Source organism: Pipistrellus kuhlii, unplaced genomic scaffold (genome assembly GCF_014108245.1).
Source record: "Pipistrellus kuhlii isolate mPipKuh1 unplaced genomic scaffold, mPipKuh1.p scaffold_m20_p_1, whole genome shotgun sequence".
Classification (NCBI taxonomy): Eukaryota; Metazoa; Chordata; class Mammalia; order Chiroptera; family Vespertilionidae; genus Pipistrellus; species Pipistrellus kuhlii.
The window spans coordinates 77,850,123-77,869,212 of NW_023425404.1; the positions used below are offsets into that span (position 1 = coordinate 77,850,123).

At 40.9% G+C, this 19,090-nt stretch overlaps 1 protein-coding gene across 7 annotated transcripts in view; it reads left to right on the forward strand.

Moving 5' to 3' along the window:
* NUDT5 (nudix hydrolase 5) overlaps window positions 1–19,090 on the forward strand; it is a 46,504-nt gene that overhangs the window by 15,175 nt on the left and 12,239 nt on the right. For all 7 annotated transcript variants that reach the window (XM_045585781.1, XM_036452894.2, XM_045585778.1 and 4 more), the window contains exon 3: window positions 18,483–18,550. In XM_045585781.1, coding sequence (XP_045441737.1) covers window positions 18,483–18,550 — 68 coding nt within the window. The remainder of the gene's footprint in view (window positions 1–18,482; window positions 18,551–19,090) is intronic.

Below are 19,090 nucleotides of genomic sequence, written 5' to 3' on the forward strand. Positions count from 1 at the left end.
TATAATGAAAAAGAAAAAGTTGTAGGAATAAGAACATTTACTCTTCTGGAAAAATAGATGTTGGGTTCCTTTTTTAAAAAAATTCTACGATGTCACTTTTATTGGTTACATAGTATTCCACTATATAGATATATTTAAATTTACCTTTTATTTGTTTAACCTTTTCTGTATTGGTGCACATTTAAATGGTTTCCATCAATTTGCTATTGTACACCTGACAGCGTAAACCCTACTGGTTGAAAAGCCAATTAGAGTCTAGATTCTGACATGGAATATTTCTTAGTTCTGAAAGCAATCTTTGTATGCCCTGGGTGTGACATGGGGTCGGTTATGAATTGAATTTTGTGTTCTCAGAAAATTCATATGTTCAAGCATTAACCCCCAGTGAAGGTATGGAGATGGGGCCTCTAAGGAAGTAATAAAGGTTAAATGAGATCCTGAGTTGGAGCCTGATCCAATAGGAGAGTGTCCTTAGAAAAAGAAACATCCGAGTGTGAGCTCTCTTGCACACAGAGAGGAAAGGCAATATGAAGACGATTGTCTATGAGCCAGGCAGATAGATTTTGCCAGGAACCAAATTTGTCAGCAACTTTATCTTGGATTTATCAGACTCCAGAACTATGGGGAAATAAGTTTCAGCCACCCAGTCTACAGTATTTTCTTATAGTAGCTTCAGCAGACTACTACAGTGTTCATTGGCCAAATTCTACAAATCTACCTGAGATTTATTTTATATATTTATATTTAACAATTACACATTTACAGCATATAAATATCCTATATAATAAAAAGGTAGTATGCAAATTGATCATCACTCCAACACACAAGATGGCCGCCCCATGTGGTCAAAGATGGCTGCCCCCATGTGGACATAAGATAACTGCCACAAGATGGCCGGCAGGAAAGGGCAGTTGTAGGCAATCAGGCCAGCAGAGGAGGGCAGTTTGAGGGACCAGACCTGCAAGGGAAGACAGTTGGGGGCGATCAGGCCTTCAGGGGAGAGCAGTTAGGGGTGACTGGGCTGGCAAAGGAGGGAAGTTGGGGGCAACAAGGACTGCAGGGGAGGACAGTTGCGGGGGGGGTGGGGGGGGAGAGAAACCAGTCCTGCAGTTGGGGGGAACCAGGCCTGCAGGGGAGGGCAGTTGGGGGCAACCAGGCTGGCAGGGGAGGGCAGTTAGGGGTGACTGGGCCAGCAGAGAAGGGCAGTTGGTGGCAATTGGGCTATCAGGGGAGCTGTTAGGCATGGATCAGACTGACAGCTGAGTGGTTAGGGGGTGATCAGGCAGGCAGGCTAACGATTGGGAGCCAGCAGTCCTGGATTGTGAGAGGGATGTCTGACTGCCTGTTTAGGCCTGATCCCACTGGACATCCCTTGAGGGGTCACAGATTAGAGAGGGTACAGGGTGGGGTGAAGGACAACACCCCTCACCCTGTGCATGAATTTTGTGCACCAGGCCTTATTTTTATATATATATATTTAAATTTTTTATTTATACACACAAACTTGTATTCATTTCCTATATATTCTAATTTATATACAGGGGTTGGAAAATGTAGGTATATAGTTGTGAGTACAGGAAACACAGAATTTATTCTTGAATTATTATTTATTATTGTATTATTTTCTACATGAACAACTGTTAATTTTGCCCACTACTGTATTATAATTAATTAGTAAACTTTCCTTTCACTTCTTAAACTTTTCAGGTAGGGGTATAATTAATTGCTCTCTCTACTTTTATTATTAATATAAACATTTAAAGTTATGAGTTTTCCTCTCAGTATTTGTTTGGCATCAACTCACACATTTTTAATATTTTTATTGACTTTTATAGAGAGAGGAAGACAGAGGGAGAGAGAAATAGTAACATTTATGTGAGAGCAGACCATCCATCTGCTGCTTCCTGAACACCCCCTACCAGGGATCAAGCCCACAACCCGGGGATATGCCCTGACCAGGAATTGAACATATTTGTCCTGACGGCCTGATTGCCCCTTAGTGCATAGGACTATGCCCAATCAACCAAGCCACACCAGTCAGGGCAGCTCATACATTTTTCAAAATAAACTTTATTTTGAAATAATTTTACACTTACAGAGAAAACTGCAAAGATCATATACAGTCCCATATAACTCTCACTCAGTTTCTCCTAATGTTAATATCTTCTATAACCACAGTACTACATTTGTCAAAACTAAGAAATTGGCATTGGTACATTACTATTAATTAAACTCCACACTTTACTGGGATTTCACCATTTTCTCACTAACATTTAGGATACCACATTGCATTTAGTCATCATGTCTTTTAACTTTTCTGGTGTGTGATTTTCTTTTCTTGTTTCCATGGCTTCAATGATTTTCATGAGTACTGATTAGGTATTTTATAAAGTATTCCTCTACTTGGGCTTTTATGATGTTTTTCTCATAGTTAGATTGGGTTTGTGGTATTGGAAAAGAATATTACAGAGGTGAATGCCTTTTTCATTACATGATGTCAACATGGCTTACTGCTTGTGTGTTCACCTTGTTCGGTGGATTTAGTCTGTGTTTGCCTCGTTTTTCCACTGGAAAGTTACTGTGTTTTTTTTTCCACACTCTATTCTTTGGAATTGAATCACTAAGTCTAGTGCAACTTGGAGGTGGCATGAGGATCAAGCTCCATCTACTGGAAGGGAGAGTATCTACATATATTTTTTTGTAATTCTGTAAGGAATTACAGAATTGCCATTTATCTATTTATTCAATCATTTATTTATATCAGTATAAACCTGTGTATATTTATTTTATTCTTTGTTTTTAAAATATTTTTATTGACTTTTAGAGAGAGAAGAAGGGAGAGGGAGAGGGAAAGGGAGATAGACACATGGATGAAAAACATCATCAATCAACTGTCTCCTGCATGCCCCCTACTGGGGATCAGCTTGCAAACAGGGTATATGCCATGACTGGGAATAGAACCAATGACCTCTTGGTTCATGGCTCAATGCTCAACTACTGAGCCACATGAGCAGGGTTATTTTATACTTTCAATAATAATCCAATACTACATTATTTATCTTGTTGCTCCAATTGTTCCAGCTTTGGCCATTGAGAGCTCTTCCTGGTTGCTCCTGTATATCCTTTTGACATGGCCCATCATTTTATCTTTTGAGCACTTCCTTGCTGTATGTACATTTTGTTTGTTTCTCCTAACATATTATATTAAGGGCCCAGTGCATGAATTTGTGAACATTGAAAAGAACTGTGGGCCACGAGGCTGCAGTGGGCACAGGGGCGGGTCTCAGCCCATCCTCTGAACCCCTGCCTGGCCCTCCCATTGTGACCCCCAGTCCCCTCTCTGCCACCAGCCCCATGCACTGACAGCACCAGCCCCGCTTTCACATGCTAACAGTGTGGAGTGATTGGGGCCAGCGCCAGCAGCAGGTGCTAGTGGGGCCAGTGCCGTCAGCAGGTGTGAGCAGTGGCTCTGGCAGCAGTTGCTGGTGCGAGCCGGGGCTGGCACTGGGAGTGGATGGGAACAGCAGCTCCAGCGCCAACAGTGGGTGCAAGCAGGCTGTCCCCAGCAATGGGTGCAAAAGGCGACTGCCGGCCTTTATCACCTCTCAAGAGTAGGGGGAGGTGGAGAGCCCTCAGGGGCCATTAGGGTCAGCATCTGCCGCTCACACCCACTGAGACTGTGGAGTGATCAGAACCAGTGCTGATAATGGTTGTATTTTTAATATCTATTAATTAATAAATTTATAGTGAACTCAAGGACTATGGGTGCACATCATGGCAGTATACATCATGACATTTGAAAAAGACCTGTGTAGAAGCACATTATATATTCCTTCTAGATAGTGCTTGGGCCATATAGGAATTTCCAAAAACCTTGTAATAAAGTTACTCCCCCCATTTGCCAGCAGTCTGCTGCCTACAGATTGGAAACAATGGCTTGTTTGCTTTATTCAAAATGGAAATTGATTTATTGTTTTTCCTGATTATAAAAATAATCCATGTAAATCATGAAAATGTCACAGTACTCAGGAAAGCATAAAGGGAACAAAAGTCACTCATAATCTCACCACCCAGAAATAACCAGTTAACTGTCAACATCATGGTATCCTTCTTCACTTTTTTTCTGTACAAATATAGACATAGATAGAGTTCATTGTGAAGAGTTTGGGCTCTTGACTTCAACACATCTGCCACTTAAGTGAACGATGGCAAATTAATTCTTATTGCCTCAGTTTCCTCATCTGTAGAAGAATGAATATAATACCTATGTATATCATAAGGTTATCATGAGGATAAAGTAATTAATGTAAGACATTACTTAGTGCCTTGCTCATATATATATACTCATATTTTTTAGTTATTATGAAGCATCCATCTTATATGAAAACTGCTGTTTGAAATTTTAACTCTGCTAATTGGCTTCTGTAAATTATTGCTTGCTAAGACTACTCCCGCTTCATCTAGGCCAGGCGTCCTCAAACTTTTTAAAGTGGGGGCCAGATCACGGTCCCTCAGAGAGCTGGAGGGCCGGACTATATGAACTACTAATTCCTACTGTAACACCTCGGCTGCGCTCACTGCCCAAAAAACCTGGCGGGCCGGATCAGACTCCTCTGCGGGCCGCATGTGGCCCAAGGGCTGTAGTTTGAAGACACCTGATAGGCCATTAAACTTTCCCTAGACAAGGTTATCAGTGCTGACATCAAGCTAGGCCTCTGATTGAGGTCTCAAAACCCAGAACATACGGGCTCTTTAAGAACTTGCAAAAGGGGCCAGAAACACTCCATATTTGGGAGACAAAGAAGGTAAAATCATATAAATAGGGAGAATTCCTACATTTTGGGGCCCAGAATTTGAGAGATATTTTCCTCTGTACCCGTGCATAATAAATGTAACTCCATTTCTCTGGTATTGCTTTGTTCTTCGGTTTTCTGTAACAATTATATATAATTTATTAACCAGAATCACATTATACTGTTTTGTGTCCTGCTTTTTCACTTAATAGTACATTGTGGATATTTTTTATGTCAATATTCTTCTATAACATTATACAGAGCATTTCATTGTATGGATATGCCATGGTTCACTTAACCAATCTCCTGTTATGGAGGAAGCACTAATTTTTAGGCATGCTTGTTCCACCAACTGGTCAGATTTCTACATCTTTTAATGGTAGGTGAAAAGTCACTGATCAAAAACTCTCTTACCCACAGCCCTTTCTGTGGCACTGCTCAGTTTCCTCTCTCCCAGAAGGTTTTAGGATATACTGGTGCCGAAGGTAGACATTTCTTCAAGCCTCCATTAACCTAGGTAAGGTCCAGGAACCAGATAGCCTGGTCAACAGAATTGGCCTCTCCCCACAAGATGACTGGGTCTAAAGGAAGAGATTGAGCCTCTTATTCAAACAGGTCTGGGAACAAATTTCTTCATGAAGACACCCCCGCCCCCCCAAATCCTACTAGACCTGGCAAGGCTCCTGCATAGATTCACCTCAGCTCAAGTTGAGGGAATGTTCAAATACAAGTTAAGTCCAGGACTGACTGAAATGTGGAAAATGAGACATGTTAACTTTAGAACACTGAGATCTGCCTGTATCCTGGAAAAACTAAGGTAAAAACTCTGTTCTAGCACTATGTTGGTTTTTATACTTTCATATTGTTTTCTTTTTTGAGGGGGGGAAAAAATTGGTTCTCACCTGAACTAAAGGTGAGAGTGATTGGAATTTCCTAGGCTTAGAGACTTTCTTGGTATGTGGGTGGTCCTGGCCATCCTACACTGTCAAAGGAAATGGAATGATAGCCAAAGAAATGAGGAACCTGGTGATGTGAGAACCTGTTGTTAGTAAGTACACTGGTCCTTACCTTTTTTTAAAGTGATCTCACAGAATTGTATTATCATACCCCTTGGTTGATGACACACTCACATCATTGTTTTATGGATGTCCTCTATCTATATTTATCCACATTTTTACAGTGGGGACTTTCCTCTTTAGCATTATACATGATAAGTATTGTCCTTGCCTGGGTCACAATTTAGCAGCTAATTGTCTGATCTTGGATTTCACTTCCTTCTCAGAGGCCTGCAGGTATCTTCTTGATACTACAGCTTTGGTAATAGAGTCCTTCTTTCCCTTATCTTCAGTCCCTGGCCTGGTAAGGATTTATCAGAGCAGCATCAAATCCTCAAGTGAGTTCTGTCACAATAGGATGTGGGCAGCAAATAACTAAAGCAGGTCACAGAGAAATATTGACAGGCATCAATATTCCGCCTAGGCCAATGTCTGGTCATATGGAGATCTATTGAATAGGTATCAGAAACAAGTGGAAATTCTAAGATCTGGGAAGTCAGCAAGTTGTGAAGATCAAATCAAGAATAAATAAAAAAGGCAAGACCATTCTCAAAGGTTACACAGCCAGTGAAAACCACCCAGGTCTAGTCCTAGGTCAAAGGTGAGTAGAGATGGAAGGTAAGTGATCTTGATCTCTCAGTTCAGGTGATGAGAAAAATCAGACAGGGATCTTGCCATTTCCCCACCTGCTTCGGCCTGCTGGTCCAGCCTGTCATGCAGTGTCACTGAACAACCTCAGATTATCCCCCAGTGGACACTGACTGCCTCTGGCTATCTGCCTGTCCATTCTAAGCCTGCTTTGCCTACTAAACAATTAGATGAATTCATGCTGTATGGTGTGTACAGAAATAACTAAGCTGCAATGTGATAACTGTGGGAGTGAAAACCGGAGTTTGCAAAGAAAGTACATGTCATATCACTGAACATAGCTAGAAAAATGCTAACTGGGAAGCTGCTTCAGGTTCCCTAATGTCATTGGACTCTGAGAAATAAGAAACGATCAGTCTGTAGAGGAATGGTTTCTTGCCTTAAAATGCTGTGCCTGTACATCCTCAATGAATTCTTTTTACTCCCAAGTCCAAGCAGAGGTAACAGTGATTTATCTCATCCACTAGAGGCCCGGGTGCATAAAATGTGTGCACTCGGTGGGGGGTGGAGGGGGTTCCCTCAGCCCAGCCTGCACCCAGTTGCAGTTCAGGAGCCCTCAGGAGATGTCCAACTGCCTAATCTGGCAGTCAGACAGCCTTAGCACTGCTGCAGAGGCAGGAGAGGCTTCCGCCACCGCCCCTGCACTGGCCAGTGGTGAGCCTGGCTTCTGGCTGAGCAGCACTTCCCTTGTGGGAGTGCACTGGCCACCAGGGGGCAGCTCCTGCATTGAGTTTCTGCCCCCTGGTGGTCATTTCACATCATAGCAACCAGTCGTTCTGCTGTTTTGGTGATTGCATATTAGTTTTTTATTATATAGGACTAGAGGCCTGGTGCATGAAAATTCATGCACTGGGGGGAGGGGTCCCTCAGCCCAGCCTACACCCTCTCACAGTCCAGGACCCCTTAGGGGAATGTCCCCAGGGGATCAAGCCTAAGCTGGCAGTCAGACATCCCATGGCAGCCTGGGAGCCCTTGGGGGATATCCACATGCCAGCTTAGCCTTGCTATCCGGGAGATCAGGCCTAAGCCACAGTTAGACATCTTAGTGCTTCCACAGAGGCAGGAGAGGCTCCTGCCACCACTGCTGCACTTACAATCATCAGCCTGGCTTATGGCTGAGCAGAACTCCCCCTGTGGAAGCGCACTGACCACCAGGGGAGAGATCCTGCATTGAGCATCTGCTCCCTGTTGGCCAGTGGGTGTCATAGTGACCAGTTGTTCCACCGTTAGGGTCAAATTGCATATTACCCTTTTATTATATAGGATTGTATCCCTGATGCAGTAGTGTGCACCATTGGTCCTTTGATGTTCCTGGAAGATCTTACTTTCCCACCCTTTTTATCTTTGGTGCCAAATACACTGCAAAAGTCATAAAAATCATAAAATTCTTCATCTTATCTTCTGGGATAAAGGCCCCACGTTTGTCTTATCAGGTATAGTACATCTTGCCAAAGTTGCTGTAGTTGCTGGGAGGTAGGTGAAGAGGGCTTTACTCTCTACTGCCTGCTTGTGGGAAATTATATTGCTTGTGCTGTACTTAACCTGTTCTAAAAAGCAAAATTTCATGTATGTTTATATGGCCTATGGGAATGAGAGAAATGCCTGTCATGTCCCTACACCATGATCTGTTTACATGTAGGGGATAGGGAGATATAGGAGGGACCAAAACCAACAAGCAAGGCCCCAGGTTGCAAATTCAAATGTCTCTAGGGACCAGAGGTACTAGAAATTATGTAACAGGCTGAGAGTTATTAATAAGGAATAGTGGGGGTGGCAGTGAACTAGAGAGATCATGCTCCTTCTAAAGGCCTTCCAAAGTAGTTTTTCCAACTTTTTCTTGTAAAAAATTGAAACATTCAGGAAAGTTTATAGCATAATACATACATGTATATTATCTACCTCTTCCATTTAATAATTATCAATACTTTACATATTTATATATATGAATGTATGTATATATGTACCAAGACTTGATTATTTTCACTCAAGACTAAGATTTAGAGATTCATCCTTGCTGACATGTGTACCTCTGATTTCTGTATTCCATTGTAATAGGTCTAGTAATAATTAATGTCGTTTTCTAATACGTTTTTAAATCGAATTTATTTAAACAATACAACAAAATTTAATCAACAATATAGTTGCCGTTGTTTTCTACTACTTGTGCCCAACGCTCAGGAAGCATTTTAATCCCTCTGTTGTAAAATTCATGTGATTTTGATGCAAAAAAATCGGTCAATGCATTTTTGAGGCATTCTTCATTATTAAATTTTTTTCCAAGAAGAAAGTTTTGCAAAGAACGAAACAAATGGTAATCGGAAGGGGCAATATCAGGAGAATATGCAGGTTGAGGGAGAACTTCCCATTCCAACTGGCGCAGTTTTTCAGTAGTGATTCTTGCAGTATGCGGTCGTGCGTTATCGTGGTGAAGAATTACGCCCTTCCGATTAATCAGCGCAGGTTCTTTTTCTCTTAAAGCTTGGGCTAACCTTTCCAATTGGGCACTATACACTGCACTTGTAATGGTTTGGTTAGATGGTAAAAGTTCATAATGAAGAATTCCTTTAAAATTCCACCAAACACACAACATCACTTTTTTCGCATGCAAGTCAGGTTTTGGCGTGGGCTGCGGAGCCTCATTTTTGTCCAACCATTGAGGCCACCTTTTCAAATTAACATACAGCACCCATTTTTCATCTCTGGTAACAATTTGCTTTAAAAATGGCAAACGGTTTTGACGAGAGGAGCGAACTGCAAATTGTGACTCTTTGATTACGATTGTTGTCGGTCAACTCATGAGGAACCCATTTTCCAAACTTTTGGACTTTGCCAAGTGCACGCAATTGATTGGAAATTGTTTTTTGTGAACAATTTAAAGTTGTCGCAAGCTCTTGTTGGGTAATTTGAGGATTTTGCACCAAAAGAGCTTGAAGAGCTTCTTGATCAAAATTGGACACACGGCCTCGACCACTCTTGTCATCTAACGAAAAATTTCCCTCGCGAAATTTCTCAAACCAACGCTGGCATTTTCTGGCGCTAACTGCATCTTGACCAAGAGCACTACAGATGTTTTTTGCAGCCTCACTTGCTTTTCTTCCTAATTGGAACTCGTAAAGCATGCAGTGCCGAATATGCTCTTCATCCGCCATCTTCTTAGCCCTAGTTTTGCAACAAAAACCAAACCAAACACAAACTTTTTCAAGCAAAACTTGTTAATTGCACTTCACATGTTCTGTAGATACCACGTGTTTGAAGGTTATGTCAATACAAGTCAACGCCAAGCAAGATTTTAAACGAATGTTTAAAAACGACATTAAGTATTACTAGACCCGATATAAATATGGATGAATGTACATTTATGTGAATGTGTGTTTTCTCTGTGTTACTGAGAAAATATATCCTATCTAATAAAAGGGTAATATGCAAATTGACCATCTCTCCAACACACAAGATGGCCAGCAGGGGAGCGCAGTTAGGTGCAACCAGGCCTGCAGGAAAGGACAGTTGGGAGGGACCAGGCCTGCAGGGGAGGGCAATTGGGAGGGACCAGGCCTGCAGGGGAGCGTAATTGGGGGGGATCAAACCTGCAAAGGAGGGCAGTTGGGGGGACCAGGCCTGCAGGGGAGGGCAGTTGAGGAGGACCAGGTCAGCAGGGGAGGCAGTTAGGGGTGACCAGGCCTGCAGGCAAGGGCAGTTGGGGGTAACCAGAGCAGCAGGGGAGGGCAGTTGGGGGCAATTGGGCTGGCAGGGGAGCGCTTAGGCGACAATCAGGCTGGCAAGTATGTGGTTAAGCTGTGGTCAGGCTGCCAGGCAGAAGCGGTTAGGGGCAATAAGGCAGGCAGGGAACCTTATTGGAAACCAGCAGACCTGGATTGTGAGAGCGATGTCCAACTGCCCATTTAGGCCCGATAAACGGAGTTAGACATCCCTCAAGGGGTCCCAGATTAGAGAGGGTAAATGCTGGGCTGAGGGACACATACCCCTCCCCCATGCACGAATTTTGTGCACTGGGCCTCTACATATAAAAGAGTTAAGAGAATAATAAAGAGAACATGTGTATTTACCACCCAAGTAAAGAAATAGTATGATACCAGTTATTTCAAAGACCCCTGCATGCCTCTCCCTCATCTCTTCCTCCACCATCAATAACCACCATACTGGGATCTCAATACTAGATATCAAGCTGTATTACAAAGCCACTTTTCTCAAAACAGACTGGTACTGGCACAAGAACAGACATATAGATCAATGGAATCGAATGGAGAACCCAGAAATCAACTCAAGCCACTATGCTCAATTAATATTTGGCAAAGGAGGCATGAACATAAAATGAAGTCAAGACAGTCTCTTCAATAAATGGTGTTGGGAAAATTGAATAGATACATGAAAAAAAAAAAATGACACCATACACAAAAATAAACTCAAAATGGAAAAAGAACTTAAACATAAGATGGGAAACCATAAAAATACTAGAGGAATCCACAGGCAGCAAAATATCATACATATGCCGAAGCAATTTCTTCACTGATACTGCTCATAGGGCAATGGAAACTAAAGAGAAAATAAACAAATGGAACTACATAAAAATAAAAAGCGATCAAGCCAGAAGGGGAGGGCAGTTGGGAGTGATCGGGCCAGCAGGGGGGCATTGGGAGTGGGCAGCCTGGCAGGCAGAGGGGTTAGGGTAGATCAGGCTGACAGGCAGGCGAGCAGTTAGGAGCCGCAGTCCTGGATTACAAGAGGGATGTCCAACTGCCGGTTTAGGCCCGATATGCAATTGGGCCTAAACCGACAGTTGGACATTCACCAAAGGGTCCCAGATTGGAGAGGGTGCAGGCCAGGCTAAGGGACACTCCCCCCCCCCCCCCCAATCCCATGCACAAATTTCATGCACCAGGCCGTGTGTGTGTGTATGTGTAATAAAAACCTATATATTATATAATACATATAATAAAAACCTAATATGCTAAGTGCCCAGTTGACAGGTCATCCATTTAATCAAAGTGTAATATGCTAATGATATATATCTAGGAGTGTAAGGCTGCTCAACTGCTTGCTATGACATGCTTCGACTGGTAGGTTAGCTTGCTGTTGGAGTCCAGACAATCAGGACTAAGAGAGATGGGCTGGACATGCTCTGGAACCCTCCCGCAGTCCCTCCCCACTGGTCAACCTCCTGTGTCCCTCCCCAGCCCTCATCATGCACCAGTGGGATTCCTCAGCCTGGCCTGTGCCCTCTCGCAATCTGAGACCCCTCAGGGATGTCAGAGAGTCGGTGCACAATGCATATAAAGCTCTTGCTGGTGCCAGTAGCAAATGTGTGTTTCAATCTGTCATTGGCAATCATGAATTTGGTTGACACTTCTATTACAGAGAAAGGGCAAGTAGTGATATTAAAATATTTCTTCTAATTTCCTTTCAGTGTGCATGTATTTGTGCACCGGGCCACTAGTATACATATAATAGTATTCCTCTGTGATTTGATTATTTTTATTCAAAGTAAGATTTAGAGATTCATCTTTGTTGACATATGTATCTCTGATTTTTGTATTCCATTGTAATCTGAAGGAGCAAGGTCTGATGAATACAGCGGGTAGGTTAATGCTTCCCAGGCAATATCTTTTAACAAGACTTTAACTGTTTTTGAAGTGTGTGATGGTGTGTCATCGTGAAGCAAAATTACTTAGCTGTGCCTTCTGGGACATTCTGGTAGTTTCACGATCAAAGCGTGGTTCAATTATTTGTTGTCACTAACGATTTCACCTGGTTTTAGAAGCTCATAATACACCACACTTTCCTGATCCCACCAAACGCAGAGCATTGTCTTTTTTCTGAAGCGATTTAGCCTTGCAGTCGATGTTGACGGTTGACCTGGATAAACCCATGATTTTGTGCATTTGGGATTCTTAAAATAAATCCACTTTTCATTGCCAGTCACAATTTGATGCAAGATTTGGAAGCATTGTGCATTGTGCACCGACTCTCTGACATCCCTGAGGGGTCTCAGATTGCGAGAGGGCACAGGCCAGGCTGAGGAATCCCACTGGTGCATGATGAGGGCTGAGGAGGGACACAGGAGGTTGACCGGTGGGGAGCGACTGCGGGAGGGTTCCAGAGCATGTCCAGCCCATCTCTCTTAGTCCTGATTGTCTGGACTCCAACAGCAAGCTAACCTACCAGTCGAAGCATGTCATAGCAAGCAGTTGAGCAGCCTTACACTCCTAGATATATATCATTAGCATATTACACTTTGATTAAATGGATGACCTGTCCATTTAACCTACCAGTCGAAGCATGTCATAGCAAGCAGTTGAGCAGCCTTACACTCCTAGATATATATCATTAGCATATTAAACTTTGATTAAATGGATGACCTTACTGAAGGCTTTTGGGTTTTCCATTTGTCTTTAGTTCAGTTGATGTGGCACCCATTTTCCTTCCTTTAAAATCTTTCCTATTGCTTGTAAATGATTGGCAATTGTTTGCTGAGCAATGTTTAATCTTTCTGCAAGTTGTTGTTTAGTTTGACACACATCTTCATCCAGTAATGGTTGTAATTGTTGTTCTTCAAACTTTTTCGGTTGACCTGGATGTTCTTTGTCTTTCCCATTGTAATCATCACTTTTAAAGTGTTTAAACCAGAGTTCACAAGTACCTTGAGATGGAGTATGTTCAACCATAAACTTCCCAAAGTATACAATAACTTTCAGCAGCACTTTTCTTAAATAAAGTAATGAATTAAAACTTCCCGCAGATATCTTTTTTTTTTTTTGGCACAAAATTTGACAATTTTATGCATAAAATATGATGTTAACACCTTCAGCAAATTTGACATATGAAGTTTTGAAGCTTTGTTTTCAATACAACAAAATAGCATACATATCAAATTGCATATGTGTAACTCCATCTATTGAAAAAAATCCGAATTATTAACCAGTGCACCTAGAATTTTGTGCTAACATGAAAGTCATTTACTTGTTTTACTTATTAATCTTTTCAGACCACATAACAATGAAAATTTCCATGTGAGCTTTTGCATCCCTGGCATTGATAAGTAAAGAACGGTGGCTGGGTTTGTGTTTACTTTTCATTTTGTTTAGAGTACAAAATATACTTTGGGGTCAGGCTTTCTTTTGAGTATTTATATATATTTTCAGCATAGCAAACTTTGAGAAAACTTTACTGAAAAATTTTCCTTGATCCTGTTGTATTTTAATTATTCTGTCTGTGTTGTTTTGTCTTGGGATGTTTATGTGCTACAAATGAAACTTAGTGTTGAGGCCAGTGTTTTGAAATATCCTAGAGATACTTTGTGGCTCATAGGATCTTTTGCAACTTTATATATGTAAATCTATCCTGAATTATATGCATGTGTGCATGGGCATGCACACACACACACACAGAGAGAGAGAGAGAGAGAGAGAGAGAGAGAGAGAGAGAGAGAGTGAGAGAGAGAGAGAGAGAGAAGCCCAATACATGAAATTCGTGCATTGGAAGTGGGGGGTCCCCTCAGCTTGGCCTGTTCCCTCTTAGTCTGGGAGCCCTGCCATGTAGGTGGGAGAGGATCCTGCCAGCGCCACTGCACTCGCCAGCTATGAGCCTGGCTCAGGGCTTCTGGCTGAGTGGTACTCCTTCTGTGGGAACACACTGACCACCAGAAGAAAGCTCCTGCATTGAATTTCTGCCCCCTTGTGGTCATTGTGCATCATTGCGACTGGTTGTTCTGTCGTTCGGTTGATTTGCATATTAGCCTTTTATTATATAGGACTAGAGGCCCAGTTCACGAAACTCGTGCATTCAAGGGGGAGGTTCCCCCAGCCTGTCCTGCACCCTCTCACAGTCCGGGAGCCCTGAGCAGGCCCAAGCCAGCAGTCGGGCATCCTTAGCGCTCCCACCACTGGCGCTGTACTCTCCAGCTGTGAGCTTGGCTTCTGACTGAGCGGCACTCCCCTGTGGGAGCACACTGACCACCAGGGGGCAGCTCATGCGTTGAATGTCTACTCCCTGGTGGTCAGGGTGCGACATAGCGACTGGTCGTTCTGTCGTTCAATCAGTTTTCATATTAGCCTTTTATTATGTAGGATATCCTATCTAATAAAGACAGAATATGAAAATTGACCATCTCTCCTCCACAAATATGGTGGTGGTTGGGCAAGGACGTTGCACCCCGCCCAGCTGCTCCAGGCCTCTGGGCTGTGCACATGCACAGGCATGGAGCAGTGCGTGCGGGACGTCTGCTGGGGGATGGGATGCAGAGGTGGAGGAAATTAAAGGAGGGCAGCAGAGCGAAGGCAAAGGCAGAAGGCAGAAGGAGGCGGCCAGAGCGAAGACCTGGGCTTCAGGTGCCAGAGAGAAGCTGGTGCCGGCAGCCAGGGGAAGGAAGGCCTATTCTTGCTCGAATCTTCGTCATTGGGCCTCTGATAGATTATATGTATCTGAGTGTATTGCTTATTTTACATATTTATACACACAACCCCAAGTTTTAGTTGTTTAAAATCTATAATGAGAAGTATTAAATTTACAACAATATCAAAGATGCAGAGATTTATGAGGACATTTTGTAAATAATGCTCTTCAGGGAGACTGACTACTCAGATGATGAATTAAAAGGAAAATTAGGACACTGGTATTTTAAAGCAAAAAGGTATCTTCTTTTCAGTATCTTTGGTAACTGAAAAATAGAAGTTAAGATTTTTCTAGATAGTATATTTTCATACAACTTAAGCTCCAAGCCTTCTGAGAAGCCCCTGAGGGAACTCTGTCACCAGCTAGAAAAACTAAGGAAGCTACAGCTCCACAGAGATCAAATGCTAATTATGATTTACACTTGGCAAGTTCAGTTTACTCTGTTATTTCTCAGTAATAGTTAGGAAACTTTCAAAAGCTTAATACACAAGCTGGCCTTGATTGGAACATAAGATAAAGGTTTGCTTAAGGGCATGAGTAGAATTTAAGGCCTTAGAATATCCCAATGTCTTTCACTGTTTTGTTTTTCTTTGAAAGTTGACTTTTTTTAAAGTAAATAGTTCTGACTCAGTTATAAATACATAAAATGGACACAGTTCATTAGAATGTGATTATGTTAAGATAAATTTTGGAGAACAGAATCAAGTATTCTAAGCTGGTATGAACTCCAAATTGAATGCCAATCAAAACCAAAGCATGGGCCGGTCCCAATGGGAGCTCCTGTGCCCTTTTGGCCTTCCTAACATGCTTTTTTTAAATAAATAAATAAAAGTAACTTAAAATTGTTTGATTCATTACCCTGTAGTACTATCCTTGAAAGCTCTGGTATTTTTGGGAGTACCTTTAAAAATCTCCCATATTTTTTTGTCCTGGCTGATGTGGCTGTGTTGGTTGAGCTTCGTCCTGTGCAACAAAAGATCACCAGTTCAATTCCCAATCAGAGCACATGCCCAGGTTTTGGGTTCAGTCCCTGTTCCAGGTGTGTACCTGAGGCAACCAATCAGTGTTTCTTTTTTCTCTCTCACCCCCTCCCTCCCTCTTCTTTCCTCTCTCTCTAAAATCAATAAAAACATTTTAAATCTCCCTTATTTCTTTATTTTTCCCAAAGTTAATGTAAAACACTTAAATAAAAGTGGAAATTTATTAATTTTAAGACAGCGTGTAAAATTAATTTAGAAAATATAATTGGTCATCTAATTATATATTTTTAAACATACTGAAATATAAAAAACACTTTGGTTTTATTTTACACACTTTATATTTCTCTTCATAATTTAGAATCATACACAGTTCTTTTCTTTTTGAAGAAAAATATTGAAATCTTTAAAAGGTACTTAAGGGTTTGATCAAGTGAATATAATAAAATATATTTGTATAAAGAAAAAATGAAATTGTAGTCACTATTATATACTGACATTAGTTATAACCTAGTTTTACTTCTTAAAACAATTTTGATTAGCAAAGCTAAAAAAATGAATGTTTCAGTTAAATGTTTTAAAGAGGTCCAGATTTTTACAAGGACATAATATAAGTTGTTATTCTATAGAACTTTCCTATTAAATGTTATATAGCCCTCCTTCTGTACACTTTATTTTTAAAAAGGTAAAATGCAGAAAAAAGAAAATCATATAGGGATGTATGACATTATTGTATTGTGTATTTGCATATAACATGCAAAAATAAATATCAGACTATTTTCCTGTTAAGTAAATAAATATAAGTTTATCTTATCTGTGAATAGATCTTTTGGCAATTGGTAGGTTGTTTCTGGTAAGAAGTGAAAGACCAGCCTTCTGGGCGCTCAGTTGGTTGAGTGTTGTCCTGTATACCAAAAAGGTTGTGGGTTTGATTTCTGGTCAGGAGGCAACCAAGTAATGTTTCTCTCTCACATCAATGGATCTCTCTCCCTTCCTCTCTAAAATCAATAAACATATCTAAAGGTGAGGATTAAAGAACAAAGTGGAAAGGATAGTCAGAAGCCTATAAGCTGCTTTATGTACACAGCGACACTTTCGTTTTAGTGCAGTGCAGTGCCATCGGTAAGTTAGTCCCGGGAACCTAGACTCAGTATCTAGGCAGAACAATGCTGAGAGTGCTACCCTCGCTTTTTAGAAATCCAGTCATTGGACATGGTTTCCCCACATTCAACTTTGTTGTATAGCAAGCATGTCAAACTCAAGGCCCACAATGAATATTTTTGCAGCCCAGCCAATATAACAGTATGTAAGAAACATTTTTTTAAAATATATATTTTATTGATTTTTGTACAGAGAGGAAGGGAGAGAGATAGAGAGTTAGAAACATCAATGAGAGAGAGTCATTGATCAGCTGCCTCTTGCACACCCCCTACAGGGGATATGCCCACAAACAAGGTACATGCCCTTGACCGGAATCGAACCCGGGGCCCCTCAGTCCCCAAGCCGACACTCTATCCATTGAGCCAAACCGGTCCCGGCAGTAAGAAACATTTTAATAAAAATTTTGTAATTTAATCCTTACAATATCCTGTTATACATAATTATTAATAACGAACTACAACGTTCGCTAATGACTGATCACTATCATCATGTTGCATGATTTCCCTTACACTCCTTACACACAGGCGCACCATTTCTCTCCACTAATACTGGCAGCAAATATTTTAGCAGCCGATGGCCACATCATTAATCTTGTACTGACTTGTTTGGTGTGAGCTTTTCAGAGAACAAGAAAAAATAGGTTTATTTGCATTACGCTTATTAATTTATGCAGTTATTCAGTGGTAAATTAATGTTCAAGAAGAAATACTAACTTTTATTAAAATGTTCTATTTTATGTTAATGATTACTCATTTATTTCAGCTCTTTCTATTCAGCATGTCTCTATCAAAATAAACCTATGTTTCTATGAAAATAGAAGCTTTTGTTTTTTGCAGCCCACATAAACTTAACCTTGTTTATTTGGCCTGTGTTAGCCTTTGACTTTGACATGCTTGTTGTGCATACATATGGGTCTAGCCAGTGGCCAGGGACAACGGGGGTTGGGGGGGCATATCTAGGGAGGGGTTTGGGATGGGAATGGGGGAATAAGGACAATTATGTGAGACCATAATCAATAAAATAAAAATTTAAAAATTTTAAAAAAGAAAGTAAAATGCCACTGATGTGTTCATATACTAAATATATACATATATATAACTAGCACCCAGATCAGAGGCCAGAATAAGAGAAGCATCCGAGAGAAGCCCTCACTCCGTTTTGCTCCCTTCTGGTCTTCCTTCCCCACCCCAACCCCAAGAGTTTTCAACTCATTTCTTTTCACCTATCATACTAACGCCAAAACTCAAAATAGAAGTAGAACCACCCGTTAGGAAAACAATATTTAATATATTCAACTGAAAACCTGCATATGAATTATTGGAAGGGAAGTGTGATAATTGGGAAGGCCATAGAGAGAATGTGAAAATAAAAATAAAAACTCTTCTAAATAAAAAACTCAGTTTGAAAGCTTCTAACTCATCTGTCGTCTCATCTCCTTTTAGTTAATTGCAGAAGGAAAATGGATCAAGTTTGAAAAAACAACTTACATGGATCCTACTGGTAAAACGAGGTAAACTATATTTTTTCTTTTGTAAAATGCTTGGTATTGAAGGTTCTCAAGTTCTCTATTTAGTGTTTGGCATAAACTTTGATATTTTCTTCATTGGAAACTATGTTATAGAGAAATATAATTTAGCTGTTTTCTTATTGTTAGAATGTTTGAATAACTTACAATCTATGCATGTTTATAAATTTATAAACTTGTTACAATAACTAGTCAGGTAGTTATTTTAACACCATTCCCCCCAAGTAGATTAATGTGAACCTAAAACTTTTGGGACAAGGCTAATTTAAGCTGATAAAGCAGCAAAATCGTTAATAATATTCCTTTTAATTAAACCAATTCTAACCTTTAAATTAGAATTAAAGAGGAAACATTGTGTTTGAGGTAAAAGTTACATGCTTAAACCTTGCTCATGGAAATGTAAATTGGAAAAGAAAATCTTTCATAAAGCATTTCACAACATGTACCAATTGCCATAAAGATATGGTTGGGGGCGGAGCTGTTTAGAGCCAGGTCACCATGGGTTCTGAGACTGTGCTAAGAAAA